The sequence below is a fragment of the Sciurus vulgaris genome (genome assembly GCF_902686455.1).
Source record: "Sciurus vulgaris genome assembly, chromosome: 2".
Taxonomy (NCBI): Eukaryota; Metazoa; Chordata; class Mammalia; order Rodentia; family Sciuridae; genus Sciurus; species Sciurus vulgaris.
The window spans coordinates 91,525,112-91,544,132 of NC_136462.1; the positions used below are offsets into that span (position 1 = coordinate 91,525,112).

Consider the following 19,021-nt stretch of genomic DNA (forward strand, 5'->3'; position numbering starts at 1 on the left):
AATTTTATCAAAGTCCACAGGAAGGGGTATAAAAGATCCAGACAAGCTTGGTTTCTTGCTTGATTATGTTTATTAGGAGGAGCAGTTATGAAATCTCCATCAGTTCTCACTACAGGGCCTTTATCTCCAGCCTTCTCCATACCTATGTAGAGGGCAGAGAGTTCAGGGAAGGAAGACTGGAGTTTGAGAAAATGGGGTCATATAGGGATACCACGTGGGAAGAAAATGCACACTCTTTATTCTATTGCTTCCAACACAGTTCATAAGAATGGAAGATACAAGCACAGCAGGCCAGGAAGGCAGGGTTTGCCTGGCAGGGCAAGTTCCTGCCACACAGTGGAGGTTGGTCTGCTCTTCCCTGCTGCTCCTGGAGGAAGGGCAGTCAGAGCAGTGCAGACAGGGCCATGCACAGCACTCCTTCTTATGGGTGGCAATGGCCAGTGAGTTTTCTTCCTCCACATGCTGCTCCAGAGGGCTTTTCTGAAACATTGCCCAGGTCCTCAGATCTGAGTAGAGTCCCCCATGTCTGTGAATGGTGCTGATGGACTCATTTGGTATCCTTAGACCTTCCCACCCGCATACGCTAAGTGTCTGGGAGAAGCCCAGTCTACTTACTAATCTCCAACGAGTTGGCCTACAGCACAGGGTCCAACCCAGCACAGTACTGCAATTTGCAAAAGACCTCTGTAGGTCAAGAAGAAGCCACTAAACAGTGTCAGCATTGGGTACCATCCTCACTACCCTTAAAGCCACGAGGGCGACAAGATCGCAAATCTACAAAAACCCTTAGTGAGGACAGGATGCAAGACCTCTTACCCCACATAGCCTACAATGCTTGAAACTCCATCCTGGGCATCTCTGGCAGTGTCCCCACACAGCACTCAACAAAGCTGGTGGTGAGTTATCTTACAAAACTATATGCTCCTGCCCCTGCCCTCCTGTATCACTGTGTTGTTCCTGAATGCCTCACTAACACTCGGCACTACAGCAGTGGCAGTTCCTGATTTTACCCATTCTAGTATGTGGCAGAGATCCACCTTTCCATCAGAGCACAATCCTCCAACCCCTGCAAAATAAAGCCAAGGAACAATGGCCAGGCCCAACTGGAAGGTAAGAGGACAGAAACTGGTTGGAAAGGAGAAAGGTGTCCAAAGCATAAAGACCTCTGTTCCCAAAGGGTAAACCAACTTGTACAGGCAGAGATGAGTGAGGCAGAAGCCTCTATGGGAACATGTGCCTAGTAGTATGGCCAAAGAGGGCCTATTTACAATGTACCTGACAACTGATTATCAGTGTGTTCCTGGAAACTGAGACTTCCTCATGCCTCTCATTTTACCTCATTTAAATGTTAGCTATTCCCAGTGTCCACAGAATGGGAGCCAGCCTGGGTGGCACAGTGAGGGGATAGATAAAGGGGAAAAATAAATAATGTGAAATAAAAGGAAACTAAAAACTAAAAAGACAAGTAGGGAGACTACTGAGGAGACACAGAGCTCAGCTTCTGTGGAGAAATCAATGGCATTACACAGACGAGTTGCGTGGCCTATGCAGCTGGAGTGGCTCTTGTATTGTTCCACGATACTTTCCAGGCAGCCTCGCTGAGGGGTCCTTGTGAAGCCGTGCACTTATCTTGATAGAAAAACTCTCAATAAATAACCCCATGGGTACAACAAACACTTGAGATAAGTCTCCTTATTCAGGTGATTGGTATGCCAAGGCAAGATGGTGCATCTCCTCCTGTCCAAGCAGGTGTTAATTCTCTGGAATTGCCCGCAACACAATGGTATAAGGTGTAACTAATCTCTTCTTCTATTAAAAAACTGGTAATGCCAGACCGTAAGTCCAGCTAATTCAGAGATGTTCCAGGGTGCAAGGTAAGCAGCAGTGTCCAAATGGGGAGACACTGAGTGGTGGCAGCCCCTGATTCCTAAGGCCAGCTGCTCCTTCACCTCTCTGGTATAGCTGAGCTGTCCATGGTGAATCCCTGGGATGCTGGGCTCAGGTGTCGGCTGGGTTTACCTCTTTGGAACAGAAGTAGTGCACAACCACTCCATTGGGGTATCTTGCAAATGCACTGCAGGGAAGGAAAATGGCTCAGGAGTGAGGATGTTCTCCAATAGACTATTTCTCCAGTACCTGCAAAGTGGTACCATATACCTGGGAGCCACCCTGGAGGAAGCCCACACAAATCCCAAAGAACAGCCTGTCCTGAGGGTCTCTGGATTTTTGCAGCCACCATCTCTGTCAAATAACTGAACAGAGAATGAACTGCATAAAGTTCAAGTACACGAGGACATTTTTTATAATCAGTCCATGATTGAGAGTTTAGCTCAGTGGTAGAGCATTTGCCTAACATGCACAGGGCCCTGTGTTCTATCCCTGGCACTGCAAAACAAAAAATCAATGTAAAACATATGGCCCATAGGTCAGTACTGGCTTACTGAAGGTTGACAATGCTCATTGGAATATGTTCCAGGCTAATCCTAAAAAAAAGACAATGATTTAAGTCTTTCCAAAGAAAAGGATTCTTCTAGCCATATAGAAGAAAGAACAAATAGTTCTCCTTTGAAGGAAAGGGGACTGACTACAGCACATGAGCTCAGGAGTTTGTTTGTAGGGTGGTAGCAGGTTTAAAATTTTTTTTCTTCCAAGATACAAGGACTTTCTGCCCATCTCTCTCTCTCACACTGTCTACATCATTACTTCTAGTTGCAAGAGGAAGAGTTTTTTAGGCAAGAATTCAACAGTCCCATGCCATACGTTTCAGGTCTTTAAATTATCAAAGCCCACCCCCAGCAGAGAACAAAGACAGCTCTTTCAACACATAAGAATTAAAAGCAGACAAGATAGTCAGCAGTTGTGCTTTCCTCCCTGGTTAAAGGGCAGAAATCCATCATGAGCATTCTCCATCTCTGGGGAGTCCCCATCTGAGCTCATCTGAGCAGGGCAGCACTCACCTGTTCCCAATCTTCTTCTTACATACCATGCACACTTTCTCCTCTGTGATGATGCACTTCACCTGCTGGTGTAAAATTCGTTCTTCCTGGACCTGGAAGAGAAGTTCCACATCTGGCACACAGAAACAGAAAGCAGAGGGTGGCACTATTTCATCCTTCAACATTCACAGATTCTCCTGATGAAACACTTGCAACTAATTATAAAGCTGGCTGCTGGATCAGCTTGAGCAACACTATTTTCATACATGAGACTCTGCCTTGGTGGGAACAGACCATGTATAAACTGTCTCATACTAAAAAATAAAAGCCAACCCTAGAGTTTGAAAGGCCCATACCCTCAGGAATTCAGCATGGAGAAGGTTCTTGAGCACTTGATTGAACCGTTTCTTTTGTGCATTTTCTTCCAAGACCTTTTCTAGAAAGATGCGTATGTCATTGATCTGAGTGTTTGCTGGCAGAAGGTTGATAGCCTAGGGACAGAGATGGGAACAGGCCAAGGCATAACGTGGGTGAGACAGAGAAAATATGAACCCAAGAGCTCCCAAACCCTAGTCTCTTTTCCCAACCCCTTTGTCATTTGGTGCTCCATCTCCTGGAGAAGGACCTCAGACCTTGGTGGTATCCAGTTTGCTATGGTGCAGCTCAAGGACCTGCAGGGCAGCCTGGAGGTTGGCTTGTGGCTCCAGCAGCTCCAGCTTGATTGGCCCTAGGCAGTGAATGCTGGGGGGTGACAGGTACATCCGAAGCAGGGACAGATACACCTGTCTCAAAAAGACAAGTTGCACACATTAGGTTGGCAGTAAGACTTCCAGAACTACCCTAACTCCATCCCACCTGCAAAGACTAGAGGGGTTGGTCTACAGTAACACCTGATGAGGAGCATTTAAAACACATCTTTTTCACCTTTTCTTTCCACCTCTTCTTTTTTTTTTCGTGGTACTGGGGATTGAACCCAGAGGCACTTAACCACTGAGCCACATCCCCAACCCTTTTTATTTTGAAACAGGGTCTTACTAAGTTGCTCAGTGCCTTGCTAAGTTGCTGAGGCTGGCCCTGAACTTGTGCACCTCAGCCTCCCGAGTTGCTAGGATTATAGGTGTCATTTTCACCTTTTAAATGTTAGTAAAGTCAAACTGACAAATGAGGAATTAAAGACTGCCTTTTCCCTGAAGAGGAGCTATAGGGTCTGCACACCTCAGAACTCTCAACATTTGGGGCCAGATAATTCTTGTGGTTGGGATTATCCTAGGTATTGCTTAGCAGGATATCCGGCTTTTACCTCCTAGAGTCTAGCAGCACTTCAATCCCTCATTATGACAATCACACATATCTGTATATATTAATAAATCAACACGTATTCTAGACACATTATTGGATCCATTGGATGTTCATTCTCAATAGGCTGACCACATAATTAATTATACAATCAAGACTCTTAAGAGTAAAGGGACAGGAATGCTATTAATAATCACATGGTTGACAGCAGAAGTCAGTCAGAACTATCCCAATCAAACCAGGACATACAATCACCTTGCCTCTCCTTCAATACATATGCAAATATCATTCTACGCACAGACCCATTTAGAAATTCATACTAGTGCCATCTGTGGTCATACCAGATGGGGTGAGTTCTATTAAAGGGGAGGAAATGTGTACATGCTCCCTATATAAGGGTTACTACTTACATCTTTGTTGCCATCTTTGTTTTGGTCGTAGTGTTTGTGGCAGTACCTGTAAGGTAGAAAGTGGTGAGGGCAGGTGGGAGGAAATATATCTAGATGAAAGGTTATCCACATGGCCTACTCCTATAGTAATGGTAGCCAAAACCTATGGGAGGCAATTTGTATTCCTGCAGTGGAGTTTAGGGAGATTGCCTTGTTAGCCTTTTCATCTAACCAGGGGCCTGCTTGTTAACTCCTTGGGAGGTGGGATAACTGGGCTGACTTACTCCTCAGCCATCTTTGTATCCTTCAAGACGTGGACATAGATGAAGAGTGCTTGTTCGTGTTTCCCCATGCGCCCCAATAAGAGGGCTCGTTCTTCTAAGAGTCCTAGGAGGAAAAAAATATAAGTAAATAACTGTCACTGGGCTGGAAGGTCAGTGGTACAGCACTTGCCTAGCATGCCCAAAGCTTTGAGTTCAATCCCTAGCACCACCCCCCCACAAGAAAGTAACTGTTACCAGCATTATGCAAGCCCAATGTTGGGGACTAAGGTAGGGTACGTAGCTTAATGGTATAGCACCTGATTAGCAATATGCAGGACACTGGGTTCAATCCTCAGCACCAAAATAATAAAAATAAAATAAAATAGAAGAAAATATTATTTTTGTTATTTGGGGGTTCTCCCCACCCAAAGGGAAAATTACTAAATTTTTTAAAGGGTGAGGGAGCTATTTTAGGAGATACTGTATGCCCCTGCCACCCCCACATACACTATTAAGTCCTAGAGATTGAAACCAGGGAATTGTGCATGCCAGGCAAGCACTATAACATTGAGCTACATCCCCAGCCCATCCCACCTTTCTTATGATCCCTTATAAATGTTAAGAAGGACTATTTAATAACCAAGTATGTAACCTAAAGCAAGCTAGGGACTTCAGGGAAGATAAGCCAACATTTGTTCTCAGTGCTCAGAGAGCTTATACATCAGACAAAAAATCTTTTTGAATTATGCCAGATTACAAAAGCTTCTAAACAATGAACTTGGCCAAGAACATTGGAGCAATAAACAGCTTACAACCTGGGTATCAATTAGCATGTGGTTCACAATCAGAAAAGAGACTTCTCTCAGTCACAGTACAAAAGTGGGTCTTCAGAGAGGAAAAACAAGAGCCCTGGCCCCAAACACCCTGTTTTCCCCAGGAAGGGCAGGAGAACAATAAAAGGGGAAAGGCTAGCTTTTGCATTACCTTTAGCAGATACTCACCATCAAAAGGAAAATCACAGATGAGCCGGCCTGGATCATAGTAGCTGGAAATCTCCAAGAACATGAGCAGCTTTTGCCGGTATTCTCCCAGCTCACCCAGTTCCTCTCCAGCAGGGACTGGGGTTTTGCCTTTAAAGGAAACCAGGTTCAATGTGAAAGAATACTGCTGTCAGGTAGCAACGTGGGGGTCATCAAGAAAAATGAGGAGGATGGGGCTCAATGATGATCAGAAAGGACCTCTGTGGTAGTTTCCATGTGGAGTTCTTTTACTTTATGGTCTCTGAGACCCCAAAACATCATATTGAGGTTATTTAAAAAAAAAAAAAAAAAAAAAAAAAAGCAGGCTGAGGAGAGAAACATGGGTAGGCCAACCTGTTTCTTCTCAGCACAGCTGTCATCTTGCAGACAGATCTGTTCCTTCTGCCCTCCCCCAGGTATGACTCCCAGAGATGCCCAGACCCAGACAAAGGCTTGAGGTCTCACGTGCTGTGTCTGGGTCACTTAGCACCCATGGCTCCTCTAAGGGACTTCCTGCAGATTGGGCAGAGAACAGTGAAGTGAGGTCTGCTTCCCCTCACCCACCTGGTGCCCAGTTCTGTCTTTGCTTAAAGCCTGGGACCAGCTAGCTTTCAAAAGGTACTGATACCTGCAGGGAAGGACAGGAGGTACTCCTTCATCAGACCTTGCACCTTCTCACAGTACAGTTGGATCAGGCAGTTGTGGAATCGAGAGCCTGTCTCCTCCCAAACATGTATGATGTGTTCCTGAGGTGAGAGGTAGGTCTGTTTGGTTGGTACCCTCTCTCCCAGGCTCCCTCACATTTTTAAAGGTCAACAGGTCCCATCTAGATTATCCCTTGATTAAATTGCAAAGATTTCCAAGTGATAGCTCTTCTAAAACTACCAGGAACTCTCATAATGCAAACCAGCAAAATAAATCCAGGAATTGTTTTATTTCAATTTCCAATCTACACTCCTTTTAGTTTTGACCCATAATCCTTCAAATTTTTATATCAGCCCATGTAATTAAGGCTAAATGTTTGCATTCCAGTACTTAATTTGATTGTCTTATGGTCATAGCTGAATTTGGTTGTATAAACGTAAAACTTTTTTTCTAAAACATCATTCTTTTATACTCTGTACTTTACTTAGATTTAGAAGGTACCATCAAAGTAGCATTTTCAGCTAGGTCTCCGGGGATCTCTCTTCAGAGGAAATTAAAATAATCCTCTTCTTTATATTTTCACCAAGCCCCAAGTGACAAAAAGCCCAACTCTGAACTGCCTGGTAATTGAATCATGTAATCCTGGATCCTGGGCCTAAAACTTTTTAGTGCAGACTGAAAAAATATCTTACCAGATAAGGAATAGCCAGACCCTTAAAATTCTCTATTAAGAAGCCAAGCACTCGATCTCGTGGCAGAGATTCCACCTCTGGCAGATCTTCAGTAAATATCTGTCAGAACAAACCTGAGTTGGAGCAGTGGAATCATTTCACTACAGTTCCACCAAACTGTGCAAGAAAAGAGATAAAACAGACAGACTTCTGGCGGGGAAAGGTGTGTAAGAAGGCGCCTGTAGCTGGTTAGTACCTGGCAAACTAGGGTGTAGTCTTGCTGATTTGGGGACAAAGCTCCTTCTACCATATGCCTTGTGGTCTCCTGCATCCCAACCTATACTTTCAAGCCCCAAAGAAACAGCATGAACTCTTCCTCCCCACCGCATCCACCTGTCCCAGGTATAGTAAGGATCAAACGTGCCATCAGATAAATCCAAGGGGCTCTGTGACCTACCTTCAGGCCATCTTCTGGGAAGTCTCTCAGTACCCATACAGAGTAGGAAAATATCAAATGCAAGTTTTCTGTGCCTGGGAGGAAAAGTAAGACTTATCAGTAGTTGACAAGAGTAAAACAGACCCATTCAATGGGACTAGGAAGGCAGGTGTGCAGGTGGCCCAGAAATTCATCTCACAAAGATAGTTCTTTTCAAGTACCACTCAAGGCTGCTTGGCCATCCTGTGCTGGCCAAATGCCAAGGGGCTGTCAGTTGGACCACTGAGGGTTTTCTGCCAAGTGAAGGAATGAAGCTGAGTGAACACCAGGGAGGGAGGAGAACAACCAGCCAGACTCAGAAGTGGAGGGAGACCAGGTTCACATAAACAAAAGTTATCTCCCACCATTTTCAAAAAGGTCTACTCACCCAGGTGCTGCAGATACTGCACTGTCCTCTCGTGGCCTTTTAAAGGGGAGTTTGCTTTCTTTGACTGGTCCACCAGTACCTGCAGAGCTAGCCATAGAGCCAGAGAACAGGTCATGAGCTTCTTCCCCAGGGGAAATTCATCACACCTCAGGTTTCCCACCAAATTAAAAGAGACCCTCCCAGAGGGAAGAAGTCAGTCCTCCAGTCACCTTTCTCATGGAGCCCCTTCTTCTCATACAGGATTATCAGTTCACTATACTTGTGAGCCTTCTTCAGCACGTGTTCACTCTCCTCAATGTGGCAGTGATTGTTCTCCAGGCGCAGCAAGGGGGCTACCAGGGCCACGTTTGTCTGCAGGGGGAGCAGGACCTCAGTGGAAACTGCTTCCTGGAGAGTCTTACCCTTCCCTAGCCTAAGCCTATTTCAGGCTGAAAGGCCAGGAATGTAACATGAGCACAAGAAAGCAAACAATTCTTTTTTAGGATGACAGATAGTGGCTTTTAGAACACTTATGCCCTTCTGCACAACACCTCAATATTCTGGGGATAGGAAAATGGGACACATTTGAGGAATTACTGTCCTCATTGACTTTGTAGCAATAATCTCAATCTTACTAGCTCACAAGCATCATTAAAGACTTTATTCTTATTAGTGGCAGGTCCCCTAAGCCCACAACCCAAGTTTCAGAGCAAGGGACTCAAGTATTCAGGCAACTCACATGGAGGTAGCACTTGAGCAGGGTGGTGTCAATGATTTGCAGCAGCTTCTTCTTGGATTTGATGGTGGGAGTTCCTTCCATGAGTGGGGAGGTGCTAGACTGGTGATCAGAGTCATTCAGCTTCTTTACCAACTGACTTCGTTTCTGCAAAGGTCCAAAATATATAGTCAAGGCCAGGCTTATATATTGCTTCATAATCTGAGTTATGAGTAACTCTGAATACCTCTAAATCAGCTCATGTCTATTACCCCTGATCTCATATTATCAAGGATCATATGATGACCACCAAATTCCCAAAAATTCACAGACACAATAACAATAACAACAATTATCTATTAGTTTTTGCCTAGTCTAAAACTTCATGTAAGTGGAATCATTCATTTTGCATTCTTTTGTATCTGGCTAAGCCCATGGTCTTATATGCTTTGCTCTCTCTCTAGCATAATACTGGTATCAGTTAACTTCATGCATTTCCAATGTCAGTGAAAAGACCAGGAAAGAATGTGTGCTCAGATTTCTAAATCTAAAGCTAAGTCATTGGCAGTACAGGGCCTTCTGTAGCACCTTAGACTTTGGAAAATACTATGTCCCAGGAACTCATTTTCCACTTGACACAGAGCTGTGCACTATGCACGCTGAGGCAAGTTGGGTGCTCCCTGTAGGCTTGCAATCATAGCTGGAGAGCCCAATGTCAAGGAAGTGACAAGACTAAGCATGCCTAATCAGACCTGCAGATACTCACTGACCAAGAAGCGGGGAATAGAAGGCAACATTGCAATTTTTCTGATACTTCTAATACTTTGCACACTGGGAGACCCCTTACAAAGGTGTGCAGAACATTTAACAGGAAAAAATATAAGGTCTTGAACACTGAATAGATGCATAGGAAATAACAGCTTTTTGTGACAGAAACTGTGACTTAGGAGGCTTCAATGGAGATGTCTGTTTTAGTGCTGACTTGAAAATCTCACTTATCAGTCTGTAATAGTAAATTGGAAAAAATGTTAATCTAAATACCTCCAAAACACATGTTACAGAAGACTATTTATTGACAAGGAAGGAGCTCCCCAATATATGGCTAAATTTTAAAAAGTAAGCTACAAAACAGAATATATAATTTGATATCCATTTGTAATAAATAAGTCAATAAAAATAAGTAAAAGCTGATTCATATAAATGTACAAAACCCTAAAGGAAAACACTAAAATGTTAATTACTTATTCTGGGAGTAGTGATATAGGTGATTTGTATTTCTGCTTTGTATTTTTCTGTGTTTTCTAAGTTTTCTGCATAGAGAAAGCATTTCCCCATAATTATGTACGCATATCAAAGTTCATTTTAAAACCTTAATTTTCTTCCAACAACTGAAATTTACCCTTTTAGACCCTATAATGGTTTAGTTTGAATTTATCAGAAATTGAGTGTGTTCCCTGGTATCATGATTTGGCAAAAAAAAGCCCAATGGTACTGTTAAGATGGGAGAAGTAGCAGAAGAAACACTGCCTCACAAAGACTTCAATAGTACCCATTTACAGAACACCTGTGGTGTTATCAAAGGCCCTTAATGTCCCTGTCATAGAGAAATAGGAATTGAAAATTCCACGTAAATGCTTCCATACACGTCTGTGTTAAACCTACCTGTGTCAGGTAGTCAATCAGAGCTAAGTGAGCTTTCTCCAATTCAGCACCAGACAGCACGGGCAATGGGTTAGGATACTGCAATTGCTTCCTGTAGTCTGTGGGCAGCAGGTCAGGATACAGGCCCATCACGTGAGTGGGATCTAAAAGGAAGGTAAATATGATTCTTCTAGGAAGGAACCCAATAATTTAAGGATAAAATAAAACAAAACTATTATTATAACAAAACAAATTCCAGACTGATTTTTAAAAGAGGAATGACTCTATGTTCAGAAAAACTCAATGAAGTTTATGATCTGTGGACTTTATTTATGTATTTTTCCCTAAAATGTTACCAAAATGGCATAACTTTATCTTCTAAGACAAAGACACATACACAGAATTAGAAAGGAATAGTTATCAACTCTTTAAAAGTAAAGGATACAAACTTCCAAGGAAAAACTGGTGATATTTTAAAAAAGATCAAGACTTAATAACAAAAATTTTGTATACCAAAAAGGGAATATTAGTTAAAAAGAAATACCTAGACAAAAGGTCAGAGAATATATTTGCAATATATATGGCAAAAGGTTACTATGTTTATTATATAAAACGAAATCACACAATTTGGTAATAAAAATGTAAGATTTCATCTGATAAATGGGCCAAAGAACTGAGAAGGGAAAAATGAAAGTAAGTGGCCACATTAAGCATCTAATTATCAAAAAGATGACTTTCTCTTTTTAACTCCTTACAATTTACTGTAATCTCACAGTGCTTATGGGTATCTATAACAGCAAAATGCTGTAAGCAGTCTACATATCCCTCTCCTGCTACTGGGAACTGGCTAAATAATTTACAATGCTTGCATATAGTCAAAATACTGTATAATAATAATAGTGCAGTATAGCAATTCATATTGTGGAACACTATGTTGTTTATGAACAATTGGTACTTAACATCTATTTCTCCCTCTTTTGATGTTCCTTCCTGCCAATGAATGCTATAAAGCTGAAAATGACTTTTCTCAAACTCCTGTTCAGCCAGTATAATAAATGAAAATCTGGTTCTACTAATGAGTAGCATTATGTGTAAGTGTTGGAACCTGGAATTGAGATGAAAGGCTTCTTCGTACCAAGCTGCTGATTCATTAGTGTTTGGCAGCTAGACTCAGCACAGTTCACTGTCTAGTTAGCTTTGTCATCATATAGAGGCACTTGCCCAGATGCAGCTGTCATGTCTTTCATCAGCTGTGTGAGAAAAGAGGCAGTTGTGTGGCTTGAGCAGTGGAAGCAGCAGCAACTGGCTGAGCTCTGGATTATGGGATGTGCCCAGGAAATAAGCGTCCAGTAGTGTACACTGGTCCTTTGCTTTTTTTTGATTCATCCCACAATCTGTGTGTGTGTTAAAATATACATAATATTTATTATTTTAACCATTTATAATTGTACAGTTAAACAGCACAAAATATTCATATTTTGTGCAACCTTCACTACCATCCACTTCCAGAATTTTTCCATCATCCCAAACTTAAACTCTGTACCCGATGAATAATCACTCCCCATTGGCTCATTTGAAGGAATGATGATAGACATATCAATTTCAGTTTGTCCAACACCCTTCTTAACAGCTCTCTATATCCTTTTGGGGAGCTCCCTCTTCCACACTGTGTGTTGTCTCAGTCAGATGGCCGTTTTAGCCTTTAGAAGAGAGGGGCCAAACCACCATCCACAGCCCTGGTACAGTTTGGAAGTGGGACTATGACCTACTCCTGGCCAATGATTTCCCCTGATCTTGAGAAAGAGAAGCAGATGACAAGTACTATGTCACACACCAACACATATCCCATCCTACATGCTCCTCTTGTGCAACAAGATTCCTCCATCAAGAGGTAGAGTCTATGTTGCCTTGAACCTGGAAGGACCCTTGTAAATCAAAAGAGAGCAGAAGCAACAGTCACAAAAGGCACTGAAGCTTCCACCTGTATCTCCTGGACCACTTCCTATGGGAAAAGTCAGCTACTATGTGGAGAGACCCATGTGGACAACTGACGCCCCAGCCCACACCAACTTGTTAGCCCTGAGAGTAAGCCGGCTTAACCTAGTCAGATGATAGTAGCCCAGCTGACATCTAATTGCAACCACATGAGACCTGCAGCAAAAACTATTTGGCTTAACCCTTCCCAAATTCCTGACCAAGAGTGGCAGTGGGGGAGGGGGGGAGAGAGAGGAAGAGAAGGGGGAAAAAGGGAGGGAAGAAAAGAACATGGATGATCACTGCTTTGAGCTATTTAAGTTTAAGGATAATTTATTATATAACATTAGATAGCTAATGCATTGGTAGGGAGCAATTTTCACTGAGGATACAACAACAGGGGAGGTGGTAATGGTAAAAGCTTAGGAAGAGGCTATGTCAGAGCAAGACTGCCCCACCTGGCTACAAAGTGTTTACTGTCCTATTTCCTGCTTTCTCTTTGGAGGCCCTCCAAAGCTCCCTTTTTGCCTATTCTTTTTTTTTCTTTTTCTTTTTCTTTTGGTACCAGGGATTGAACGCTGAGGTGCTTAACCACTGAGTCACATCTCCAGCCCTTTTTTATTTTTTATTTTGAGAAAGGGTCTTGCTAAATTGCTGCGGCTGGCTTTGAACCTGCAATTCTTTTGCCTCGGCCTACCAAGTTACTGGGATTATAGGAGTGCACCACCCCACCTGGCCCTGCCTATTCTTAAGCCTCGTGTCCCAATTTTTTGTTCCCTCCAATTGCTACCCCCATAATATTCCAATAAACCCTGCTTACTTCATCAGATTATGCTTACATTATTCAGATTTGGTCATTATTGATCACAACCAAGAACTGGGACTCATACAAAGAATTATCATAGGGTATTATAGGCCAGTGTTGAAAGATGGTGGGAAAAAGTCAAAGCAAAGAAGATGAGGAAGGAGAAGATAATAATATGATACAGAAGAAAACTAAGTATATAAACTGATCCAAATTAGGCAAAAATGATATAGAAATGAAAAGATTTTTGGTGCTTTTTTTTTTTTTTTTTTTTTTTTTTTGAGGGAAAGGATACTGGTGATTGAACCCAGGGGTGCTTTACTACTGAGCTACTTCTCCAGGTCTTTTTTTTTTTTTTTTTTTTTAATTTTTGAGGCAGGGTCTCACTAAGTTGCGAAGGCTGGTCTTGAACTTCTTGTCCTCCTGCCTTAGCAATCCCACCACAAGTTACTGGGATTACAGGTGTGTGCCACCATGCCCAGATCATTATCCATCTTTTGTAGAGGAGAAACTAAAGCCACAGAAAGGTCCAGTAGTTCTTCCTGAGCTCCTGGAGAGGTCTTAGGACACTACTTAGGGAGGATTTCACAGAATTTCCTGTGCTGGCTCTCAAAAATGAACCACTGGTTAAGCCAGGGACTTTTGTCTAAAAGAGCATTCAATAAACACCAGATGATCAAATACACATTTGGTGAACTGAATGACTGACTCTGTTACCTTTCTGAAATGGTGAGGGTAAATCATTCTGGAAAAGTAGAAGTCTATATTAATGGACGAGACCATTTCCATAAGATTAGGACTGTGACTATGCAACCACTGTGCCACCCACAGGATCTCGTTGGACATGCAGATCAAAAGTCTGGTGTTTTTTCTCCCCATTCTTTCCAGTATCCCCTCTCTCTGTAGTTCCTATCTCAGTGCTACACCCACTTGTTACCTGTGCCAAGTTTAGCAAAGACCTGCATGGACTCATCAAAGCGTTTCTGGCAGAAGAGGTTGAAGGCATACAAGTTCTTGATGTGATGGATTTGTTGCTGCTTTTCGCTGTCAGAATCATCTTTCATTTCCTAATAAGAATATAGTAAAGATGAGAGCTAACTCATTCAACAAATATTTATTCAGTACATTCTAAGTGAGACAATATCATAGAAATCACAGATGCCAAAGTGTGCAAGAAAAAAACATGGTACCTGCACTCACTGACTGCCCTGACAGTCTAACTGTAAGAAACTATGCAAATAAAACACACCAGCGTTTCTACAAAATGCCAAACTACTATTCCTGAAAAATGTCAAGGTCATGAAAAACAAGAAAAGTTGAAGAAACTGTCAAATGCTAGAGGACACTAGGGACAATTAAATGCAAAGTGATTGACAGATTTGATCCTGGAACAGCAAAAAGAATATTAATGGAAAATTTGGCCAAATTTGAATAAATTCTAGTATTCAGTTTAAAAACAAAAAAAATCAAAACAAAACAGGGTAAGAATGATGACAGAAACATGGGGGAGGTACCTAACACAGTCTGAGTTATAACAGATATGAAGGATGAATTGTAGTTAGTTAGACAAGCTCAGCTGGGAAGGTGACACGAGGGAATGGAAGAGAAATGTATGTTCCTGGCAAATGGGAAAGTACATGTACAAGTCCCTAAAATGACACACAAAACTGTGCAAGGGCCTAAAGTGACAGTAAAAGCACAGGATGCCAAGAAATGAGAGACATCTGGTATGGCCAACACATTTGGCAAAAGTCGTAGTCATAAGAAAAGCTCAATAAATGGGGCTACTATCAACTTTGTTTCTCCTGATAACCTTTCCTTCCTTATATCCCTTTTAACCATTGACCAAATTTAATTTCTTTCTTTAAAATGTCTCTCAATTTCTTCCTTCCCTTCTCTGCCTCCTCCTTTCCCCTCCCTTTTCCCTTCCCTCCCTATTGCAGCCTTAGTTCAACCATTGTCAGCATGTGGCTGAACTTGGTTCAAGTTCTTTGAACCTGGTGCTTTAAAGACTTTCAAAACCTGGAACTGGCCTCCTTTTTGAGCTTATTCCCAATCATTTAAGGTACACGTTCTGTTCCAGTCAGTACAGACTGTGAATCTTCCAGAAATGCATGAAACTTGCTTTCACTTTTTTAACTTTCTCTAATTTTCAATGCTGTTTCCTACTTCTGATGCTAGTCTTAACCTATACTTAAAAGATGCTTGAGCATCTACCTTCAGATGCTTTTCCCACAGTGAACTGCCCCTAACATTTTGCTCCATTTTGTCAATACCAAAAGTTTAATATATAATTGCCCTCTGAAAGTTTCATGTATATTCTCTATTTAAATAAAAGATGGGTTCCCTCAGGACGAAAGTGATGCCAACCAATCTTCTTTTGTCATAAAAATGGTACATAGTAATTCAAGTATAGAAAAGATGAGAAAAGTGGGAACCCACTTTCATCTTCTTATATGCAACTTTATGTTCTTAATTGTGGCGCTGGGACTCTAATCCAGGGCCCACCCTCTGGTAGGCAAGGGTTCTACTACTGAACTACATCCCCAGCTTCCAACTTTCAGACTGTCTACTGCACAAGGCACAATCTAATGCCTGATAAGAAAAAAATAGTCACTAAAAAGAGTTATGTACTGCATATCCTTTTGTAGAGTTTTCAATCTAAATATATTATTCATTTATATTGAATCACAAGTAAAAGATTGAACAAATTTTTAAGTTTTGGTATTAGGGATTAAACCCAGGGGTGCTTTAGTACTGAGCTAAATCCCCATCCATTTTGAAATTTTTAATTTTGAGATAGGGTCTTGCTAAGTTGCTGAAAGTCTCTAAATTGTTGAGGTGGGCTTTGAATTTGTGATCCTTCTGCCTTAGTATCCATTACCTTAGGCAGTAATGGGAGCTGGTGTGGATTAAGAGGTGTGCACCACCATGTCTGGCAACCATGTCTCTTAAGACTGGGTTTTTATTTTAAATCCAGAACTTACAAATATAAAATAAATATTGCTTTTTAAAAGTAGCCACCATAAGTGGCTTTTAAAAAGCTGCCATTGCTTTCCATTTAGAAACAGTTTATAAGACACTCTAGAGATTCAGTTCTATTACTATTATTTTCATCAAAATTTCTTTAAATTAGAACTGTCCAGTTTAATAACTAGATTAGGCTCAGTATGACTTTTGATTGTTTCTTGACATCAAATTCACCCTCTACAGATGACAATCATGAGGATGTTTTAAAAAATAAGACACCACTGAGGATATAGCTCAGTCAATAGAGTGCTTGCCTAGCATGAAAAAGGCTCTGGGTTCAATCCCCAGCACCACCAAAAAATAAATAAAAAATAAAAAAATAAAAAAAGACACAGACTCTGAAGCTATTTCCAAAATGGTTTTTGGCAATGGAAACATCACTGGCACAAGTGTAAGGTCACTGCTTTGCTGTTGACAATATTCCACATAACATAAAAGAGAGTATCTGCTTTGGTTTGAATATATATCTCACCAGAGGTTCACATTTTGGAAACTGGGTTCCTAGGGCGGCAGTAATGGGAGCTGGTGTGGATTAAGAGGTGGGGCCTGCTGGGAGGTTCCGTAGGTCACTGGGGGCATGAGGTACTTCTCATGCAATCCCTCGGTAGTTCTTAAGACTATAAATGGGGCAAGCCTGGACCCTCCTGGCTTGAGGTGTAATTGCTTGTTCCTGCATGGGCTCCTCTCATCGTTATTCATACCAGGAGGAGGTGCAGTCAATGGAAAGCACTCACTAGAACCTTCACTTGCCACTGAGACTTTGAGCCTCCCAAACTGTGAGCTAAATAAACCTTTTTTCCTTCTAAGTATCCTGTGTCTACTACTTTGCTATAGTGATAATTCTATTAGTGATTTAATAAAGTAATAATCATAAATAAAAGATATAGCCTGGTTGACAATAACTTGAAGTAGTTTCAGAATATCTAAAGAAGGTCTACTTATTCATACACAGGAGTTCACTGTTGAAAGGAACTTTGAGGGGCCCTTTAGTTGATGCACTTGGCTGTCATAAAATTTATGACTAATATTACAATTAAATGTTTGTATTGTATTTAATTTTTCTTTTCCTTCCTTCCTTTCATTTTTCAGTGCTGGGGATCAAACTCAGGGCCTTGAACTTGCTAGGCAAGCATTCTACCACTGAGCTATATCCCAACCCCATGGGTCTTTAGTTTTAAAAACTATATAATATCTACTGAATTATTTTATTTACCCATTAATTCTGTAAGATACTATTATTATAATTGACATTCATCCTACATTTGAACAGATAAAGTAAAAAAGTAAAATCGCTTAAGAATTACATAGTTATTTTAAGCTACAGTCAGACCCTGAATTGAAGGTCTCTTTCACCTCTGTGCTTATTCTAGTAGCCCAAACTAAATATGAACTTCAAATTCACCTACTTTCAAGAACAGTGAGGAAGGCAGAATCACACCCCAAGGTCAGGAGCAAGACTTACTGCGAGCTGCAGAGCCAATTCAAACTGCTTGTCTTGGAGAAGCTGTTGGATTTGAGTTGCCATAGGAACAGGAATGAGTCTCCAAACAAAATGATTGCTGGCCACATAGATAATGTTTGATCTGGAAGGAGGAGTAAGAATACTGGTAACGGCATAGGCTATATGATGACACAAGTGATATTAAACCTTGGAATAATATATCAAACACTAAAGAAATTCCTTACCCCCCTGAGGTAATGAAACGGGGCCTTTGTAATTCAATGCTCTGGACCAGAAGCCTTGGTTCAAAAGTTCGGATCTCCACGTAGCGAGGCAACACTGCAATGATGTAAGGAGGCTGGTGCTCTGTGCAAGAAAAAAACATATTGTGTTATAGCTCTGGTCAAAGCTTTGGGCTTATGGAGTGTTTCAGTTGCCCATACCAAGCTTCATTCATTCATTCATTTTTTCAATTTAAAATTTTTTTTAGTTGTCAATAGACCTTTATTTTATCATTTATGTGTGGTGCTGAGCATCAAACCCAGTGCCTCACATACGCTAGGCAAGTGCTCTGCCACCGGGTCACAATCCCGGCCCCTCATTCATTCATTTTGGAGAAGAGGGAAACAAACACAGGGCTAGGCAAGCACTCTATGACTGTGCTACACCCCTAACCCTAATTTAAGTTGCACTTAAATTATCTTTTAAAAAGTCCATGAGTCAAATACCAAGCCAGAATCCTACACTGTGATATAGAAAGGAAAAAAATATATATTGCTTCGCCTGAGTGATGTCAAGAGAAATCTGCACACACAAAAATGCATCCACCTTTGCTAACGATGATCTGATCCACTCGTACTGTTTCCCCAAAGAACTGGATGAAACCATCATGTGCCTCTTTCTTATCAATCACAGAACCAGCCCTCCAAAGTGGGATGCAGCTACTCCTAACAATATATCAGTGGGAGAATCTGGTGATAAAAACAATTTGTTCATTCTCTTGAAAAGGACAAGAGGAAGGCAGTTTCTTTTTTCCCTCTCCATCTTTCTAGTCAATGTTGTTTCTTCTCAAAATTTCCACAGGGAAATGATGCAAAATCCACTTTTGCAACTATGGTTTGAATGCTTTTGTCCCCTCTAACAGTCAATCTGTGATGCCAAGAGCACTGGGAGGTACAGCCTAATGAGAGGTGTTTAGGTCATGAGGGATCAGCTCTCACAAATGGATTAATGTTGCTATAAAAAGGCCTTGTGGAAGAGGTTCTCTCTCCGATTTTCTGTCATGTGCAGACATAGAGTTTGTCCCTCTCTTATCTTTTACCTTCCTCCATGAAGCAAGAAGACCCTCACCAGA

General features: G+C 41.5%; 1 protein-coding gene across 2 annotated transcripts in view; it reads right to left on the reverse strand.

Annotated features, from left to right (window-relative positions):
• Nucleotides 1–215: 215 nt before the first annotated feature.
• The window catches only part of VPS39 (VPS39 subunit of HOPS complex), a 44,633-nt gene continuing 25,827 nt past the window's right edge, over nucleotides 216–19,021 (reverse strand). For both annotated transcript variants that reach the window (XM_079126130.1, XM_079126131.1), the window contains 17 exons: nucleotides 17,913–18,033; nucleotides 17,689–17,809; nucleotides 14,134–14,263; nucleotides 10,439–10,581; nucleotides 8,801–8,944; nucleotides 8,292–8,433; nucleotides 8,083–8,169; nucleotides 7,677–7,750; nucleotides 7,241–7,339; nucleotides 6,532–6,649; nucleotides 5,886–6,014; nucleotides 4,906–5,008; nucleotides 4,643–4,688; nucleotides 3,569–3,718; nucleotides 3,293–3,427; nucleotides 2,958–3,049; nucleotides 216–2,074 (listed from right to left, as the gene is read on the reverse strand). In XM_079126130.1, coding sequence (XP_078982256.1) covers nucleotides 1,999–2,074; nucleotides 2,958–3,049; nucleotides 3,293–3,427; nucleotides 3,569–3,718; nucleotides 4,643–4,688; nucleotides 4,906–5,008; nucleotides 5,886–6,014; nucleotides 6,532–6,649; nucleotides 7,241–7,339; nucleotides 7,677–7,750; nucleotides 8,083–8,169; nucleotides 8,292–8,433; nucleotides 8,801–8,944; nucleotides 10,439–10,581; nucleotides 14,134–14,263; nucleotides 17,689–17,809; nucleotides 17,913–18,033 — 1,910 coding nt within the window. In that variant the 3' untranslated portion in view covers nucleotides 216–1,998. The remainder of the gene's footprint in view (nucleotides 2,075–2,957; nucleotides 3,050–3,292; nucleotides 3,428–3,568; nucleotides 3,719–4,642; nucleotides 4,689–4,905; nucleotides 5,009–5,885; nucleotides 6,015–6,531; nucleotides 6,650–7,240; nucleotides 7,340–7,676; nucleotides 7,751–8,082; nucleotides 8,170–8,291; nucleotides 8,434–8,800; nucleotides 8,945–10,438; nucleotides 10,582–14,133; nucleotides 14,264–17,688; nucleotides 17,810–17,912; nucleotides 18,034–19,021) is intronic.